We start from the raw sequence: 15421 nt of genomic DNA, 5'->3' as shown, positions 1-15421 counted from the left end.
CAGGGTTAGGTGACTTGCCCAGACTCACACACCTAGGAAGAATCTGAGTCAGGATTTGAACTCATGAAGACAAGCGTTCCTGACCTCAGGCCCTGTGATCTATCCACTGCACCTCCTAGCTGCCTGAATTCCCCAAACACACCCAGTGTTTTCTCTCCTCGGAGTCTCTGGTCATGCCATTCTGCTATTCGCTCTATCTACAATGCCCTTCCCCACCCACTCCACCTAAGTCTAACATCTCATTCAAGGCCACTTCTCCAGAAACCTTCCCTGATCCCTGGAAGTGGCCTCTGCTGCCTCTAAATTCCCATAGCACTCCAAACCTCTCCAATTCTGATCTGTCTTTGCTGAGAAGCAGTAAGACACCTCCTGATCAAAGCACAGAGACAATGATGGTGGCCAAGAGGGTGGGGCTTTTTCTAAAGGAGAGCCAGCCCCTGGGGCCAGAATGCCACAACAGCCTTTTTGACACTGTAAGAAGAAAGCGCAGAATTACGTGAGAGCAGCCCCCTTCCTGCATCTGCGGGCCAAAGCCAAATAGCCCATTCATCAGTCCCAGGAACTACAGTTCTGAGTGTGGAGCATACCTGAAGAGAAGTTAGCTGTCCAAGAGCATCAGGAAGAGCCGTTAGCTGGTTATCATGAAGGTCCAAAACCTGCCAAAGGAAGACAGATCTTTCACAGTCCACTGGCCAACAAGCTGAAAGGGCTTCCATACACCAGAATGATACTCTGGGACCACTTGTAAAGGTCAGGTGGGGGAAAAACACTCTAATAATAGAGACTTTAGCCCACTCAATGCCATCCTTCAAGGCCAAGCTCAAACTGCATCTCCAATATGAAGACCTACCAGCCCAGAATAATTTCTCTCTCCTCTGAAACCACATTTAGGGTTGGTAATCACTTACTCCACAATGAATCATGCACTGCCCTTCAAGTTCAGGTCTGTGTCATCTCCTTTTCTGTATCCCTATATAATGCCTGGTACACAGCAGACCCTCAATAAACATGAGATGACCGACCACACAGAATCAGTAGTGACAGAACCTCCAAGCTGAGAGGGATCTCAGGTCACCATGGCTAACTCATACCTGAACAAAAAACATTTCTGCCACATCCTCCACAAGTGTTTCCGGGCCTCTCCTGGGGCACCCCCGATAATAAGGAAGCCACTACCTTCTGAGAAAGCCCCACCCCCTTTTCTACAGCCCCATTTTTTGTGAGGTTGTTCCTTAGGTCTGACTGAAATCTGTCTCTGAAGCTTTTAACTGTTGCTCCTTGCTCTGCCCCTTGGAGCCAAGCAGAATAAGCACCATCCACAAGGCAATCCCCAAAACACATCTCTTGTGACTACCCTCAGTCTTCTTTCCTCCAGCTGCCTGTCCTCAGTTCCTTCACTAGAGCCTTTGCTGGCACCATCCCTTGGCTCCTCATCATCTTGGTCACCTTGGATTTGATATCATACATAGGATGTTTGGGGAGAGAGAATAAGCAGACTGTGTAATAATAAGCCCAACTGTAACAGGCTTCCACTGTATTTTACGTTTAAATTGCCCACAGATTTAGTTTATTCTCATTCTTGCTGCCCATCACTACATACATGTGGAAGTTGGCAGAGCTTTATTAACAGCCAAATAACTGAAAAGGGACCCTGGTCTCAGGCCAACATCAAAGCTCCTGAAGAGAACTGGCACATTACCTTGATTGTTCCAAGATTCAGGAGGCTGCAAGATTTGGGAACCAAGGAAGTGAGGTAATTTGTATGAACAATCAACACCTATAAGGAAACAAGTTGGAATAGTGTTACAGCCTAAAAGGGGCTTCAGGAAAAAGCATCAGAGCAGACTAAGACGGAAAGGAAAAGTAGGTGAACATTTGGAACAGATATCCACCCTCAGCATCACAGAATTTAGCTTTGAAGGGGCTTTGGACACTATCTAATCCAGGGGTTCTTAACCTTGGAGTGGTCCATGAACTTGGTTGGGGGAAAAAAAAACCCAATATCCTTATTTTCACTAACCTCTAAATGAAATCGAGCATTTCCTTCAATTATTTAAAAGCATTCTTTTGAAAAGGGGTCCACAGGCTTCACCAGACTGCCAAAGGGGAACAGGACACACAAAGAGGTTAAGAAGCCCTGATATATACACGAGTGAGAAATGGGCCCATATGTACAAAAATATTTATACCAGCTCTTTTTTTGGTGGCAAAGAATTGGAAATGAAGGGGATGCCCATCAATTGGGGAATGGCTAAACAAATTGTGGTATATGAATGTAATAGAATACTATTGTGCCATAAGAAATGAGGAGCAGACGGACTTCATTAGAACCTGGAAAGACTTATATGAACTGATGCTGAGTGAGCAGAGCAGAATAGGAGATCATTATATATGATTACAGACACATGGTATCTGTAAGGACTAACTTGGATAGACTTGGCTCCTCTCATCAATGCAACCTTGGTTCAAAGACAGCTCCAAAAGACTCATGATGGAAAAAGCTATGCACATCCCGATAAAGAATTATGAAGTCTGAATGCAGATGGAGGCAAATTATTTGCTCTTTTTTTTTCTCCTTTTTTGGTGTCATTTCTTCTTTCTCATGATTCATTCCATTGGTTATAATTCTTCTTTACAACTGGATTATTATGTAAATATGTTCAATGTGAAGGTATATGTAGAACCTACATTGGATTACATGCCGTCTTGAGTGGGGAGGAGAGGGAGGGAGAGAAAATTTGGAACTCCAAAACTTGTGGAACTGAATGTTGTAAACTAAAAATAAATTTTAAAAAATTTATTTTTTTAAAAAAAGAAGCCCTGATTTAGTCCAGTCCCCACACTTGACAGAAGAGGAAACAGAGGCCCAGAGGGAGAAAGGGATTTGTCCCAAGTTGCAAAGTGAGTTAGTGGCAAAACCTCAACTGCAATCCTGACACAGAATGCTTTTTCCATTCCACCTCACAAACTCCGCTTAAATACCTGCCATGGTAGGGAGCTTGATGCTTTGTTTCAGCTAAAGAAATGCTGAATTTGGACCAAAGTTAGGTGTGTTTTTCTGAGATATCAATGGCTTTGCTCTGGTCTCCCTTAGGAGATGCTGCATGGGTCAGAGAGGAATGACTCAGGGACAAGTGTCTGGGCCAAGTTGAACTAGGAGAGGCAGCTATGTTAGAGCAGTATAAGCACTGGATTGTAGTCAAGAAACCTGGATCCAAATCCTGACTCTCATATACACTTGTCACTCCCTGGGCAAGCCAGCATCTGGGTTTCAGTTTCTTCATCAATAGAATAAAATAGTAACACCTGCACTACCCACCTCACAGGGATGTTACATATGAGGGAAGCTCCGTGTAAACCTTAAAGCCCAACAGAAATGTGATTTACTGTTTTGGTGATTATTGTTAACTACAACAACAATAATAACAACCAATGAATCAAACCCAATGAGGTCAAAAATTATATTTGAAAACCACCAAAATCTCTCTCTCAAAATTCAGACTTTCTCACCTTCTTCTGAAGTACTTTGCATGTTGAAAAAACCCCGAATGGAATCTAATGAAAAATCAAAGTAAAGCGTTACCTTTGCACCAAACATCCTTCCCTTTTCTAATTTACCCTGTATGTAGGACAGTCAGTACAGTATGGGTGTGAGAGATGAAGCTGAGAAAAGAGTTCAGCGGGAAGGCCCCAGGGATGCACATCTCGGGACAGTCTGGGGAGTGGTGCTTGTAGAGGTTGGTTTCTGCCCTACCCATTGTTGGTTATCAGTCACCAGTGATCAAGCATTTAAAAAATAGTTTATCTGAGGGGAAGGAGGTAGGAGGAAGGAAGGGAGAGAATCTGGAACTCAAATTTTTAAAAACAATTGTTAAAAATTGTTTTATATGTCACTGGGGGAAAATAAAATACCAAATAACTTTAAAAAATAAAACAAAATAGGGGAGAAAATAGCTTATCTGGGTGTAGTTAGTAGCTTAACACAAGGCAAAACTATTAATTGATATGACAAAGCTTAGAATGCTGGCACAGTGTCTTTATTAATAAATTAATACTCATATGACCAAACAAGGAAACCCCAGCATACATTCCCTGAAGATTATTTGCAGGAAAAAGAGCTATTTGAGCTCTGCTCTAGACTTCTTTGATTTCACCTTACGAAAAGCCTTAAATGTCTCTTTTTTGACTTCCAAAGCTCCAAACTGCCTCTGGGAGCTATCTCTCACCCTGGGATAAAACTGGGAAGGGTCAGAAGGCCCCTGGTAGTCTAGGGACAGAGCAAGGGTTTCTTCCCACTTTGGAAAGGATTTCCAAAGGCCTCCCACAATACCCATGATCCCCACTCCAATCCATGCTCTTCCTGCATTCCAAGAGCTTAACTATAAACTCTTCTAATTTTGTGGTTATTTTAAAGCATGTCAAAGTATCACCTCTAATTTTTAGTTGAGGAGAAAATTACAGAAGTCTCAAGATTCCTATCTCATTTTTGGCAACTTGAAAAAAAAAAGATTAAGTTCACACCTGTCCTCATTACAGACATCAAATCTAAGAAAATAAGTCAAATAAAATACATAGCTCAAACACCACCATTACATTACCTCTGAGAGCTCACATCTAGATATGTCAAGAATGTCGTCTGCACCAGCTTCTTTTGCCTAAGGGGAAAAAATTACCAAACAGTCCTTCAATGTTAGCTCATTTCTGACAATGTATAAAGCAGCCTCAGAAAGTTGGAAATCTGGTCACAGAATCATAGAATTTTGGATCTGGAAAGGACTTTAGAAATCATCTTCCTAATGAGAAGCAAGGCAAGAGAGGGAAAATGTGAGTTGCCCAGGGTCACATAGTTAGTCAAACAGACCAGAAATTATAACAAGATAACATTCAAAGGGGCAAATACAACAGTAATAGAGGTGAAAAGAACTCATGAATTATATACTATGAAGTGATGGGAAATAAGGAGTTATATAGAAATATTATAAAAAACACCTGTGATAAAGTCAACCTGTAGTTGAACATAATCTACCTTTGCATCTCTAGTACTTAACACCACACATAGCAGGGTCATAGACTAAAACATGAAAGGGACCTCAGACATCGCCTGAGCCCAAGCTCCACATTTTAACAGAAGGCAAAAATTTAATTCAACTAACATCGGTCAAGTGTCCACCACGAGTAAGGCCAGGGATAACTCACATTTACATGGTGTGTTACAAAGTGCTTTTCTCACAGTAAACTGCGTGTGTGAAGTTTTGTATTATTTCCCCATTTTGCAGATGAGGAAACTTGAGTCTCTGAAAGGTAGAACTGTCTTGCTCAGAGTCACACAGCTAGTACGTGGTGTGGTGGGCATTCAAAACTGGCCCTCCCAACTCCTCATCTAGTACTCTTTTCACTATATAGACCATACCAACTCACAGGGCTATTGTGAGGAAAGCTCTTTAGAAACATTACCCTAGCTTCTCTTTCTCTTCTTCAGACACTCAGAACAAAACCAATCTATTCCCAAGACCTTCCATTTTCTTATTCAGTTCCCTCAATACCCTTTGAAGACATTAAGGCTTTAAAGAGACACTTCTTCCTTCTTTCTCTTATTAGAATGTTAGCACTTCATCATCACATGGCTCTTTCCCATTGCTCAAATAAATATAGTTTTCTAAGTTTCTCTGGACTCAGGTATTTGTATTTCAAAGCTCTAGTCTTTCCATCAGAAGTGCTTGAAAGTCTTCTATTCCAATAAGGCCCAATTTTGAGTTTCACCTAGGGTAAGTTATTCTTGGTTGTAAACTGATGTCATCTGCCTTTTGGAATAGCGTATTTCAAGATCTCTTGTTATAAATAGAAGCTGCCAGGTCTTTGTAGTTCCTTGACATTTTTAACTGCTTCTTTCAGGATGTTTATACTATTTTTTTTCTTTGACATTGAAAGCTCTGGACTTTGGCTATAACATTACTGGGACTTCATCTGTTGGGATTCCTTTCAGGAAGTGGGAGGTGGGTCTCTTTACTTTGCCCTCTGGGTCTAATAGATCTTTTTTTTTTAAATTATGGTTTTCAGGGAGTCTAATGATTGTTAAATTCTCTTTCCTCGACTTGTTTTCCAAGTTGGTCCTTTTTTGTATAAGCAATCTTATATTGTCTTCTATTTTTTCAATCTTTTGATTTTGTCTCAGAGAGTCACTGATTTGTATTTGATCTACTCTAGTAAAGACCACTTCTTGGGTAAGGTTTCCTACTTTCTCTTCTAAGCTCCTTCTTCTCCTTCCAATTCTTTCCTCTAAAACTTTTATTTCGCTTTTAAAATTCTTGCTTCATTTCCTCTAGGTATTCATTCAGTCCTTTTGGAAATGCTTTTTTTTTTTTCCTTTGAGTGTCTACTCATCTCCCCAGCTTTAGTTCCTGAATTGAGGCTTTCAGCCAGGGTCAAGTTCCATGCCCTACTGCACTTTTGGGTGGGGTGGTCAACCCTGCTTCATCTTGCCCTGGGACCCCTGAGTTCTTGCACTGACCTCTGTACCTCCTGGGGTTTAGTCCTCTTGAATCTTTGAGGTTTAGAACCCTAGGTCTTTAGGGATCTCATTCTGGCATCTCAGGATCAGTGTTAGGGACCTCAGATTTCTCAGGCCTGAGATGTCCTGGCCTGAGATGTGTAGCACCATGTCAGTCAGCACTATACTGGTCACCAGGACTTTCCAGATCCCCCCACTGGGACTTTCTAAATAACCTGGAGCTTTATCAGGACAGCCAAGCCCATTACTCTTGCTATCTCCAAACACAGACCCTTGCAGTTTATAGGTGTCCCACGTCTGGTCATAGTGGTGCTCATTTTGCTAGTAGGGTTCTCTTTCCAACACCTATGGGCTTCTGACTTTTTCTATAGTTCTACGATGGAAGAAGTCACAGTAATTTCTCATTGGATTTTTTCATCGTCATACGGTCTGGTACAAACTTCAGTTGTAGATATGTGGGAACTAGGTGGTCAGCCTCCAGTTCAGCCAGCCACCTTGGCCAGAAGTCTCCATTTCACTTTTGGATAACTCAAATTATAAAGAAGCTTTTCCTTATATCCATATGAAATCTATTTTTGTGCAACTTCTACCCATATATAATTCTCAGTTCTATCTTTCTGGGGCCTTGTTAAATAAGTCTAATCCTGCTTTCACATAACATCAAAGATTTCAAGCTAGAAGAGACCTTAAAGGTTATTTTTTCCAACCCCTTTATTTTAGATGAGGAAAGAGAAAACTGGAGAGGTTGAGAAACTTGCCCAAAGTCATAGCAAGTGACCTTAGCAGCAGAAACAGGATTAGAACACAGTCCTCAGACTTCAAATCAGCTGGGCTTTTCACTGTGCCACATACAGCCATTATCTATCCCCCACCCCAACAAGTCTTCCCTTCTCTAGGCTAAACACGATGGCTTCCTTTACTGATGCTCATCTCTCCCTATCCTCTAGACACACTCATGTTTACTAATGTTCTTTCTAAAATGTGACACCCGGAATTGGACTCAATAATCAAGATGCGGTCTCACCAGCAGTGAATTCAGTGGAAGCATCACCTTCCTCATTCTGTACATTGTACTTCTATCAATAAGGGAGAGGAAATGGGGAAGGAGAAGAGAATAAGCATGCACAGAGTGCCTCCTACATGCCAGGTGCTGTGCATGAATATTGTCCCATTTGACCCTCACGACAATTCTGCAAGGTTGGCACCATTACAGCTGAGAAACTGAAGCAAACAGAGGTTAAATGATTCGCCCAGGGTTGAACAGCTAGTGTCCAAGACCAAATTTGAACTCAGGTCTTTCTAACTCCAGGCTCAACTCTCCATCCACTGTAGCTACCTATTAATGCAGGGATATGTCTATTTCCTTTTTTTCTTCCAGGCTAAGCTGAACAAGTCTAACTGCCACTTGAAGACAGCTACCATCACCGTACCCTTCCATTCCTCCAGTCTTCCATTCTTCAAAGTAAATAATCCCCAATTCTCCCAATTGATGCTTATTCTCTCCATCTCACTGCAGAATACAAGTCATGGCAGAGAGTAATAGAATATAAGACTGAACAAGAGAAAATAATGAAATCAGAATTCATACTCACCAGACACATCTGGTATTCAAAACGTTTCCGAGCTTCATCATTGGGTTTCCTTTTTCGGAAGAAGAGAGGCATCCTTCCTTTCCACCAGAGTCACTGGACCTCTTTGAAATGATTAGAGAAATCAGTAATACAGAAGAACATATTTAGCCATTTCTGGAACCTCAGAGCCATTTATCTGTCTGTGTTGTCTCACTGCCTGCCAAAACATACTTCAAGGATCCTTAAACTCATCACAGTAGTATTCTGAAATCAAATTAACAAATATTAAGTAACCTTTATGTGTATGGACCCTCAAGCTCACACACAAAGGGTTCATTGTCTTGTAACCAGCAGCCAATGGGGTATCTTGTATATAATGTGTTTATGACAGTGATCACCACTGAAACCACCAAAAAGCATAAGAAACCAGTTTAGCTAAGTGTGGCCAGGCTCAGTACCAGGTTGGCCAAGGTAATTTTTTTTTTTTTGGCTAAAAAAAAACTGCAGGAAGACTGTCTGCTAAGGATATGAGGATTGCAATCTATGTCAGTAGAGGGATCATCCTCATTGCAAAAATTATGGATCCCTGAAGCTGAAGACAACATGACAATGATGTATTAGGCTGGTTCATTTATTCATGAATTCAACAAATATTTAACATCTACCGTGTGCAAAGTACTGTATGCCATACCAAGATGAAAAGTAAAGGCACCAAAAGTTCTCTGATAAGGTTGAATTAGATAATCTCTGAGATTCCTTTCAGCTCTGTTGTTGTTCATTTGGCGTTTTCTTAGCAAAGATTTTTTCTTGACAAAGAGCGGTCTGCCATTTCTTTCTCCAGCTCATTTTACAGATGAGGAAACTGAGGCAACAGGGTTAAGTAACTTGCCCGGGGTCACACAGCTAGTGCCTGAGGCCAGTCTTTCTGATGCCATGCCCTGCTCTATCCACTTTGACACCTACTGCCCACCCCCAACAATCTATGTTAAGAAACTGACTGAAAACTGACCTTACTCATAATTTAAACCTCCCCTACACCCCATTTAATCAATCACTTAATAAACCTTTATTAAGCACTTCTATGTGCCAGGTACTGTGCTAAGTACTGGAGGGGGGAGGGGAAAATATTCAAAAAAGGGCAAAAGACAGTCCTGCCCTCCAGGGTTCACAATCTAATGGGAGAAGACAACAAATAAATCTGTACAAACTAGTTATATACAGAAATACAAGTTATAGATAGGAATAATTAGTAGAGACGGAAGGTACTAGAATTAAGAGGGGCTGGGAAAGGCTTCCTGTTGAAGGGGAGACTTGAAGGAAGCCAGGAGGTAGACGTGAGGAGCAAGGGCATTCCAGGCATGGAGGACAGCCAGAGAATGCCTGGAGGGGACAGACTGTCTTGTTCCCGTTCATTTAGCCCAAAGAGGTACTTGGAAAGCCGAGGTCCCTTGTAGCAACAGGCTAGCCTGGATGGATGCTGTCTTAAGAGGACATGTCATAATTATAGATTCAGAATGTCAGCTCTACAGAAGGAACAGAGACCATCTTCTCTTGCAGATAATGATGTGCCCAAAATCAAAGGGTGACTTAGTGGTAGAGGTGGAATGAAAACTCTGGTTTCCTGTCTCCCGGCGGGCCTGCACACCCGCGTCTGTTTACAAAGGTAGGAAATAAACACTAATGCTACTGAATACCCCCAAACCCCTCAAGCTAGGGGCTTACAGCAGCTGACAGCCACACCTAGGGATGATTCTAGACGGGTGCACAGGTTGGGTGGGGACGAGGAGAAAGATTCTCATCTGGGTTACCCTAACCAGCCACAGCCTTGCTAGCCCAGCCCATGAAGGAACTCTGGGGCGGGGGAAGGAGCGAGACTGCGGGGTGTCTGGGTTGGCAGCGGGAGAAGGGAGGACCCCAGAAATGACAAGGGGAAAAACCATCGCCTCAGTGCAGGGAGTGGGTGCGGGACCTATTGCTGGAAGGGCTGGGGGTCCGGCAGGGGCAGAAGCGGGAGACACCACGGCTCGGAAGAGAGCAAGGACCGTCCCACCAAAGCCCCCCGCCCAGCCAGCCAAAAAGGGGAAAGGGGTGTAGCCGAAACCCGGATCTTAGAACCTCCGCCGTACGGGAAGACGAAACTCCCAGATAAGAGCGGGGAGAAGACCTCGGGGCGCTGCGACTCCGGGGACTGGGGGGGAAGGGTCGGTCCCCGCCTCCCCTCCTACCCCGCGAAATGCAGCAGCTACAGCTCACCGCGATCGCCGGCTTCACAGCCACCAGCTCCCGCCCACAAGCAACATGGCCGCCGTAGCGTCAGCGTCAACGCTACGGAAGTTCTCGCGAGACTTGGATCTTCCTATATCCGGCGCTACTCGGCTCTTTTCCGGTCTTTTGGCTCCCAGCTCGTGGTGGTGAAGGTGCAACTTCTTTCGGTCGTCCCGAATCCGGGTTCATCCGACACCGGCAGCCACCCCGTAGCGTCCAGGCCAAGCCACCACCTTCGTCGCCGCCATGCCGCCCAAGTTTGATCCTAATGAAATTAAAGTCGGTGCGTCTCAGGGCCTGGGAGGGAATGGGAGAACCGGGGCCTACTTCTCTCGCCAAGTCTACCCCCAGCCTCCAGCCGCGCGTGCGCCCGGCTCTCCTTGTGTTCCGGTCAGTTTCTACCCCTGGGCCCAGCGGGTTCCGAGCCCCTCAGCCTTCCTTCCCCATGTGACGCTCCAGGTCTGTGGGATCCCCTTCCTTCCTTCTCCCCTCCCTGTCCTAAACTGAGCTTTCCCGAGCTCGAGTAGCGAGGGCTCAAGTTCCTGAGTTGTCTTCTCTAGGGGCTCGCTGCCCTTAAAAAAATTGGGGCTGGAGAACTGGTCTGGGTTTCTAAACCCTCACCTGGAGCGGACCAGAATGCTGGCGTGGGATTCCCGCCCCCCACATTTTTTTCAATATTAGCCCAATTATTTTAACGTAAGGGCACTTGAATCCCTGCTTGAATGCTGGATTTCGAGGTGAAAGAGACCCCATAGATTGTCTCATCCCTTTTTTAAAAGATGTAATTCAGCAAACATTAGATAAGCGCTGAAGATACAAAGACAAATGGAGTAGTCCTTGGCTTTAAAGACCTAGTTACATTGTGAAGAAAGTACTAAGTAAATATCCAAGTGTCGTGAATTGTAACTAATAGCAGATTGAGCTCTGTCGTAGCCGGGATCCTACCTTAAGCCCTTCTCAACTGATAGGCATTTAATAAATGCTTCCCGAACTTCAAAGAGGGACAAGCCCAGGTTGTAGCATCATTTGGGTGTCATGAGTATACATTACCTCGTGGAAGATAATAGGGAATGTGATACTCACAAGAGTGGATTTCTAAGGGCTAACCATTCCGGACATTTGGTTTTACAGAGCAAAAGGCCTAGAGTGAGTAAGGAATTTGCTTATCCAGGGTAACCTTGCCAGTGCCAGGAGCAAAGCTCAATCAGATGTCCCATGTCCATCATACTTTGCTGTTTCCACCTTAATGTTTTGTATCTTCCTAGAGTAAGATAGAATCTCATGAGTCACATGTACATGCAAGCCCGCCTTTTTAAAATGTTTGCCTTCAGCCACCCGCCACTGCACCTGTGTCCAGGTTGTTGGCTGGTGCAATCCAGTGGTGAGCTGAGAGGAAAAACCCAGCTTAGGAAACAGGGTTATTCTGCTTGTGGGTGACCCTGTGCCGAAAGTTTGGGAACATGGTATTTGGTATGGATTTATTAGAACTTCATTGAAGGTGGTTTGTAATGTCTAGAAACAGTGATCTGAGCCTATTTAAATATGTTTATTCGTAATACATGATAAACTGTTGGGGCTTAATCTTTGTTTCTTTATCTAGTGTTTTTAAGGTGCACAGGTGGTGAAGTTGGTGCCACATCAGCTCTGGCCCCCAAAATTGGTCCCTTGGGTTTGGTAAGTCTTTGTAAGGATATTCTCTATTGGATACAAAAGTTTTTTCTTAGTTTGCTGATTAGTAATCATAGAGTGCATCTAATGTTAGTGTCTCAAAAGCATATGCATTTGTCTGATAACGATTTCATTATCTCTAAAGCATGTGATTAAAATTTGGAGATATCGAGACATTAGGAAAACTTGTGACAATTGGTGAGGGAGTGAATTATTTAGTTTTAAGAACCTTCAGGAATTGCTTGTGCTCATTTAATGGCTATTTACATGGAAAATTGTGAATGCTTTATGTAGCCTCAAAAAAGTCGTCTTTATCTGTCTATTTTAGAATACCATGTGATTGTGGTTGTAGGGCAGAATAGGTCCTCTATATCTTCTCCCTCACCCCCATTTATCTTTAGGCAGGCTATTTTGTGAGTGTTGTAGGACAATATAATCACTTTTTTTTTCTTTAGTCTCCCAAAAAGGTTGGTGATGACATTGCCAAAGCAACTGGTGACTGGAAAGGGCTAAGAATCACAGTGAAACTTACCATTCAGAACAGACAGGCCCAGGTAATTATTTTGCTAGTAATTTTTGCTTGTTGATAATGACATTTGGGCTGTGGAGCACTATAAAGAATATAGCAGATTCACAAATGAACTACAACCCCCTGCAACAGGGTGTGGTAGCCCACAGAGAAGCCCTAGTCCTGAAGGATATGGGTAGTTTAGGTGAACTAAAACTTTAATGGCAACCAAAAAGCTAAGACTGTCTTGGACTCATTTTGGAGAGCCATAACTTTCAGGTTTGGAGAGAGAAAAATCCTACAGGCTCCATTTTTAACCACATCTGGATTACTGTGCTTAAAGGCAAAATTGGTTTGCTTTTCAAGTAATGAAAATATGGGAAGAATGCATGAACATAGATGACAGGACCAGGGTCCAAAAAGAATTTGACGAGCTAGATGTTTGAAGAATCCAGTAAGGTGATTTTAAAAAAAATCCAAGTCTTAGACTTTAGGTCTTTCTCTATTAAATGAAACTTCGCAAGTTCAAAATGGGGGGGAGGTATGCCTACATGTACCATGAAAAAAATTGGATTTTTAGTCAGCTGTAACATAGCTGCCAGAAAAAGGTAAATGCCATCCTGGCACCCAAAACTGTGGAGGTGATAGTTCTACTTAGTATCCTTTGCTTTGGTTGGACTCCTCTGGTATGTTGTGGTAAGTTCTGCCTCCAACATTTTACGAAAGATAACAGTAAGGTAACGAAGTTGTCATAGCTCATAGGTTCCCCCTCATTAAGACAGTCTAGGTGATTGTTTGCCACATGTAATAGAGAGCTTTGTTTTCAGGTGTGCCTTGGTCTGGTAGCTCTTGGGTTCCCTCCATTTATGACACTATATGTGAATGAGGTGGGACAGCACAGTGTATTGAAGAGAATCAGGAAATCTGGATTTAAGTCCAGCTAGCTGAGACAAGTTGTTTAACCTCTGAACTACATTTAATAGATTCTTTGTAACCTTAAAACCTGCTAGAGGTATAAGGATACCTTCCTTCCCTGGTTGTTTGGAGGTGCTTTTATGCAAGAGGCACCTGATCCATGTTTGTGGAGACTAAATTCAGGCTTGCCTAAGACCATTGTACTGGCCAATGACTGTCTAGGAATTGGTGCTGGGAGGTAAAGTGTTGAAAGGTATACATTTAGAAAAATGACTGAATTTGTCTTTCTTTAGATTGAGGTTGTGCCTTCTGCCTCAGCCTTGATCATCAAAGCCCTAAAGGAACCTCCTCGGGACAGAAAGAAGCAGAAAAATAGTAAGTTGCTTTTCTTGAGGAGAAGATGGAAGGTGGGATTTGATTTTTGCCTTCAGCCACCCGCCACTGCACTGGTTCCAGTGTTATGTTGGCTGGTGCAATCCAGTGGTGAGCTGAGAGAAGAACCCAGCTTAGGAAACAGGGTTATTCTGCTTGTGGGTGACTCTGTGCCGAAAGCTTGGGGACAACTGGTTAGAAGGGTGTAAAGATTCATGTCATCTTTGCCAGTGATAGAAGAATTAACTGAGTCTTGTGTGTATTTTGTATAGTTAAACACAATGGAAACATCACTTTCGATGAGATTGTCAGCATTGCCCGACAGATGAGGCACCGATCTTTGGCAAGAGATCTCTCTGGTAAGAAAGAGACACATAATTATAAAGAAACATGCTTTGGGTGTTGATGCATCATGTTAGGTGCTGTGAAGAATTAAGATATGCATGACAAATTTTTTAAATTAAGGCAGTGCTTTGGGTTTTTGAGCAGGTATCTAATGAAAGTTATGCAGGGAAGGATAGGCTGAATGTTTGCCTTCAGCCGCCCGCCACTGCACCTGTGTCCAGGTTGTTGGCTGGTGCAATCCAGTGGTGAGCTGAGAGGAAAAACCCAGCTTAGGAAACAGGGTTATTCTGCTTGTGGGTGACCCTGTGCCGAAAGTTTGGGAACATGGTATTTGGTATGGATTTATTAGAACATCATTGAAGGTGGTTTGTAATGTCTAGAAACAGTGATCTGAGGCTATTTAAATGTTTATTCGTAATACGTGATAAACTGTTGGGGCTTAATATTTTAAAGCAAGAAGTCAGAAGGCTTTATTCAAGCCTGTTTTTCCTGTATAACACAAGGTTGAGGGAATTGCAGGCACTGAGAACTTAATGTCTTTTCTTCTCATTTTGATACAGGAACCATTAAAGAGATACTTGGAACAGCCCAGTCTGTGGGCTGCAACATTGATGGCAAACACCCTCATGATGTCATTGATGACATCAATAGTGGTGCTGTTGAATGCCCAGCAGTAAGTATTAATTTAGCTCCTCAATGAAATTTTAACATTGTTGGGGACATTTAATAAAAACTGATGATGACATTTCTCTTCTTTCCACAGAGTTAAAAGCTACAAAGGAGACTATTTGCAATAAATTTAACATTTGACAACAACAGAGGCTCTTCATTTTTTGATCCAGAAAATTTTTGTCAGAAGCTACCACGCATTCTGAGAAATAACTGTTAACTTAACATTTCTTTAGCCTTCTTGCTCTGCAATAACTTTCAGCTACTTTGCAGTTCATTTGGAGGAGGAAGGGTAGTGTTAGAAGAGCAGGGAAGTTAGTGAAGCATGTTAGCAGTGGGGCCATAGATTGGAGAAAGACTAGTTGGACAAGCCAAAATTCCCCTAGGAATGAGCAAAGTTTGTCATCTTTGCAGACTAATAGGAAACTAATAGGAATAGGAAATAGGAAGACTAATAGGAAAGATCGCACCTGTTTGCCTTGAATGTGAGGTGTTGGACGGGTGATGATCCCCTTTATACAAACTCAGGACAATTCAGTTAATGGCAGTAATAGTTAAGATTCCAGAATCAAGAAATTGAAAGAGGTTCTAAAGGAATAA

General features: G+C 42.8%; 2 protein-coding genes and 3 non-coding genes across 5 annotated transcripts in view; 4 read left to right on the top strand and 1 right to left on the bottom strand.

Annotated features, from left to right (window-relative positions):
- The window catches only part of LRSAM1 (leucine rich repeat and sterile alpha motif containing 1), a 43555-nt gene extending 33160 nt beyond the window's left edge, over positions 1 to 10395 (bottom strand). Inside the window, exons 1-6 of the mRNA XM_036749510.1 lie at positions 10333 to 10395; positions 8101 to 8201; positions 4599 to 4655; positions 3511 to 3555; positions 1700 to 1777; positions 588 to 656 (exon numbers count right to left, since the gene is read on the bottom strand). Of these exons, the coding sequence (XP_036605405.1) occupies positions 588 to 656; positions 1700 to 1777; positions 3511 to 3555; positions 4599 to 4655; positions 8101 to 8172 (321 nt within the window). The 5' untranslated portion in view covers positions 8173 to 8201; positions 10333 to 10395. The remainder of the gene's footprint in view (positions 1 to 587; positions 657 to 1699; positions 1778 to 3510; positions 3556 to 4598; positions 4656 to 8100; positions 8202 to 10332) is intronic.
- A 71-nt stretch (positions 10396 to 10466) lies between these two features.
- On the top strand, positions 10467 to 14968 carry RPL12 (ribosomal protein L12). Its single transcript, XM_036749511.1, has 7 exons — positions 10467 to 10627; positions 11945 to 12018; positions 12468 to 12566; positions 13729 to 13810; positions 14080 to 14166; positions 14713 to 14825; positions 14916 to 14968. Exons 1-7 carry the CDS (start codon positions 10591 to 10593, stop codon positions 14919 to 14921), a joined length of 498 nt encoding a protein of 165 aa, XP_036605406.1. The 5' UTR covers positions 10467 to 10590; the 3' UTR covers positions 14922 to 14968.
- LOC118845179 lies at positions 11679 to 11808 on the top strand. The gene has a single exon (XR_005010044.1). It is a non-coding gene; the product is annotated as a small nucleolar RNA SNORA65 (small nucleolar RNA).
- LOC118845177 lies at positions 13870 to 14000 on the top strand. The gene has a single exon (XR_005010042.1). It is a non-coding gene; the product is annotated as a small nucleolar RNA SNORA65 (small nucleolar RNA).
- Positions 14351 to 14480, top strand: LOC118845178. The gene has a single exon (XR_005010043.1). It is a non-coding gene; the product is annotated as a small nucleolar RNA SNORA65 (small nucleolar RNA).
- Positions 14969 to 15421: the final 453 nt, after the last annotated feature.

Source organism: Trichosurus vulpecula, chromosome 3 (assembly GCF_011100635.1).
Source record: "Trichosurus vulpecula isolate mTriVul1 chromosome 3, mTriVul1.pri, whole genome shotgun sequence".
Taxonomy (NCBI): domain Eukaryota; kingdom Metazoa; phylum Chordata; class Mammalia; order Diprotodontia; family Phalangeridae; genus Trichosurus; species Trichosurus vulpecula.
This window is presented reverse-complemented; position numbering and strand designations above follow the sequence as displayed.

What these genes read in the sequence shown, in the direction of transcription:
- RPL12 (XM_036749511.1), top strand. Translation starts at nt 10,591, where the DNA reads ATGCCGCCCAAGTTTGATCCTAATGAAATTAAAGTCG. An exon ending in AAATTGGTCCCTTGGGTTTG is followed by an intron (nt 12,019 to 12,467) that starts GTAAGTCTTTGT and finishes TTTTTTCTTTAG; the next exon opens with TCTCCCAAAAAGGTTGGTGA. An exon ending in CAGAAAGAAGCAGAAAAATA is followed by an intron (nt 13,811 to 14,079) that starts GTAAGTTGCTTT and finishes TATTTTGTATAG; the next exon opens with TTAAACACAATGGAAACATC.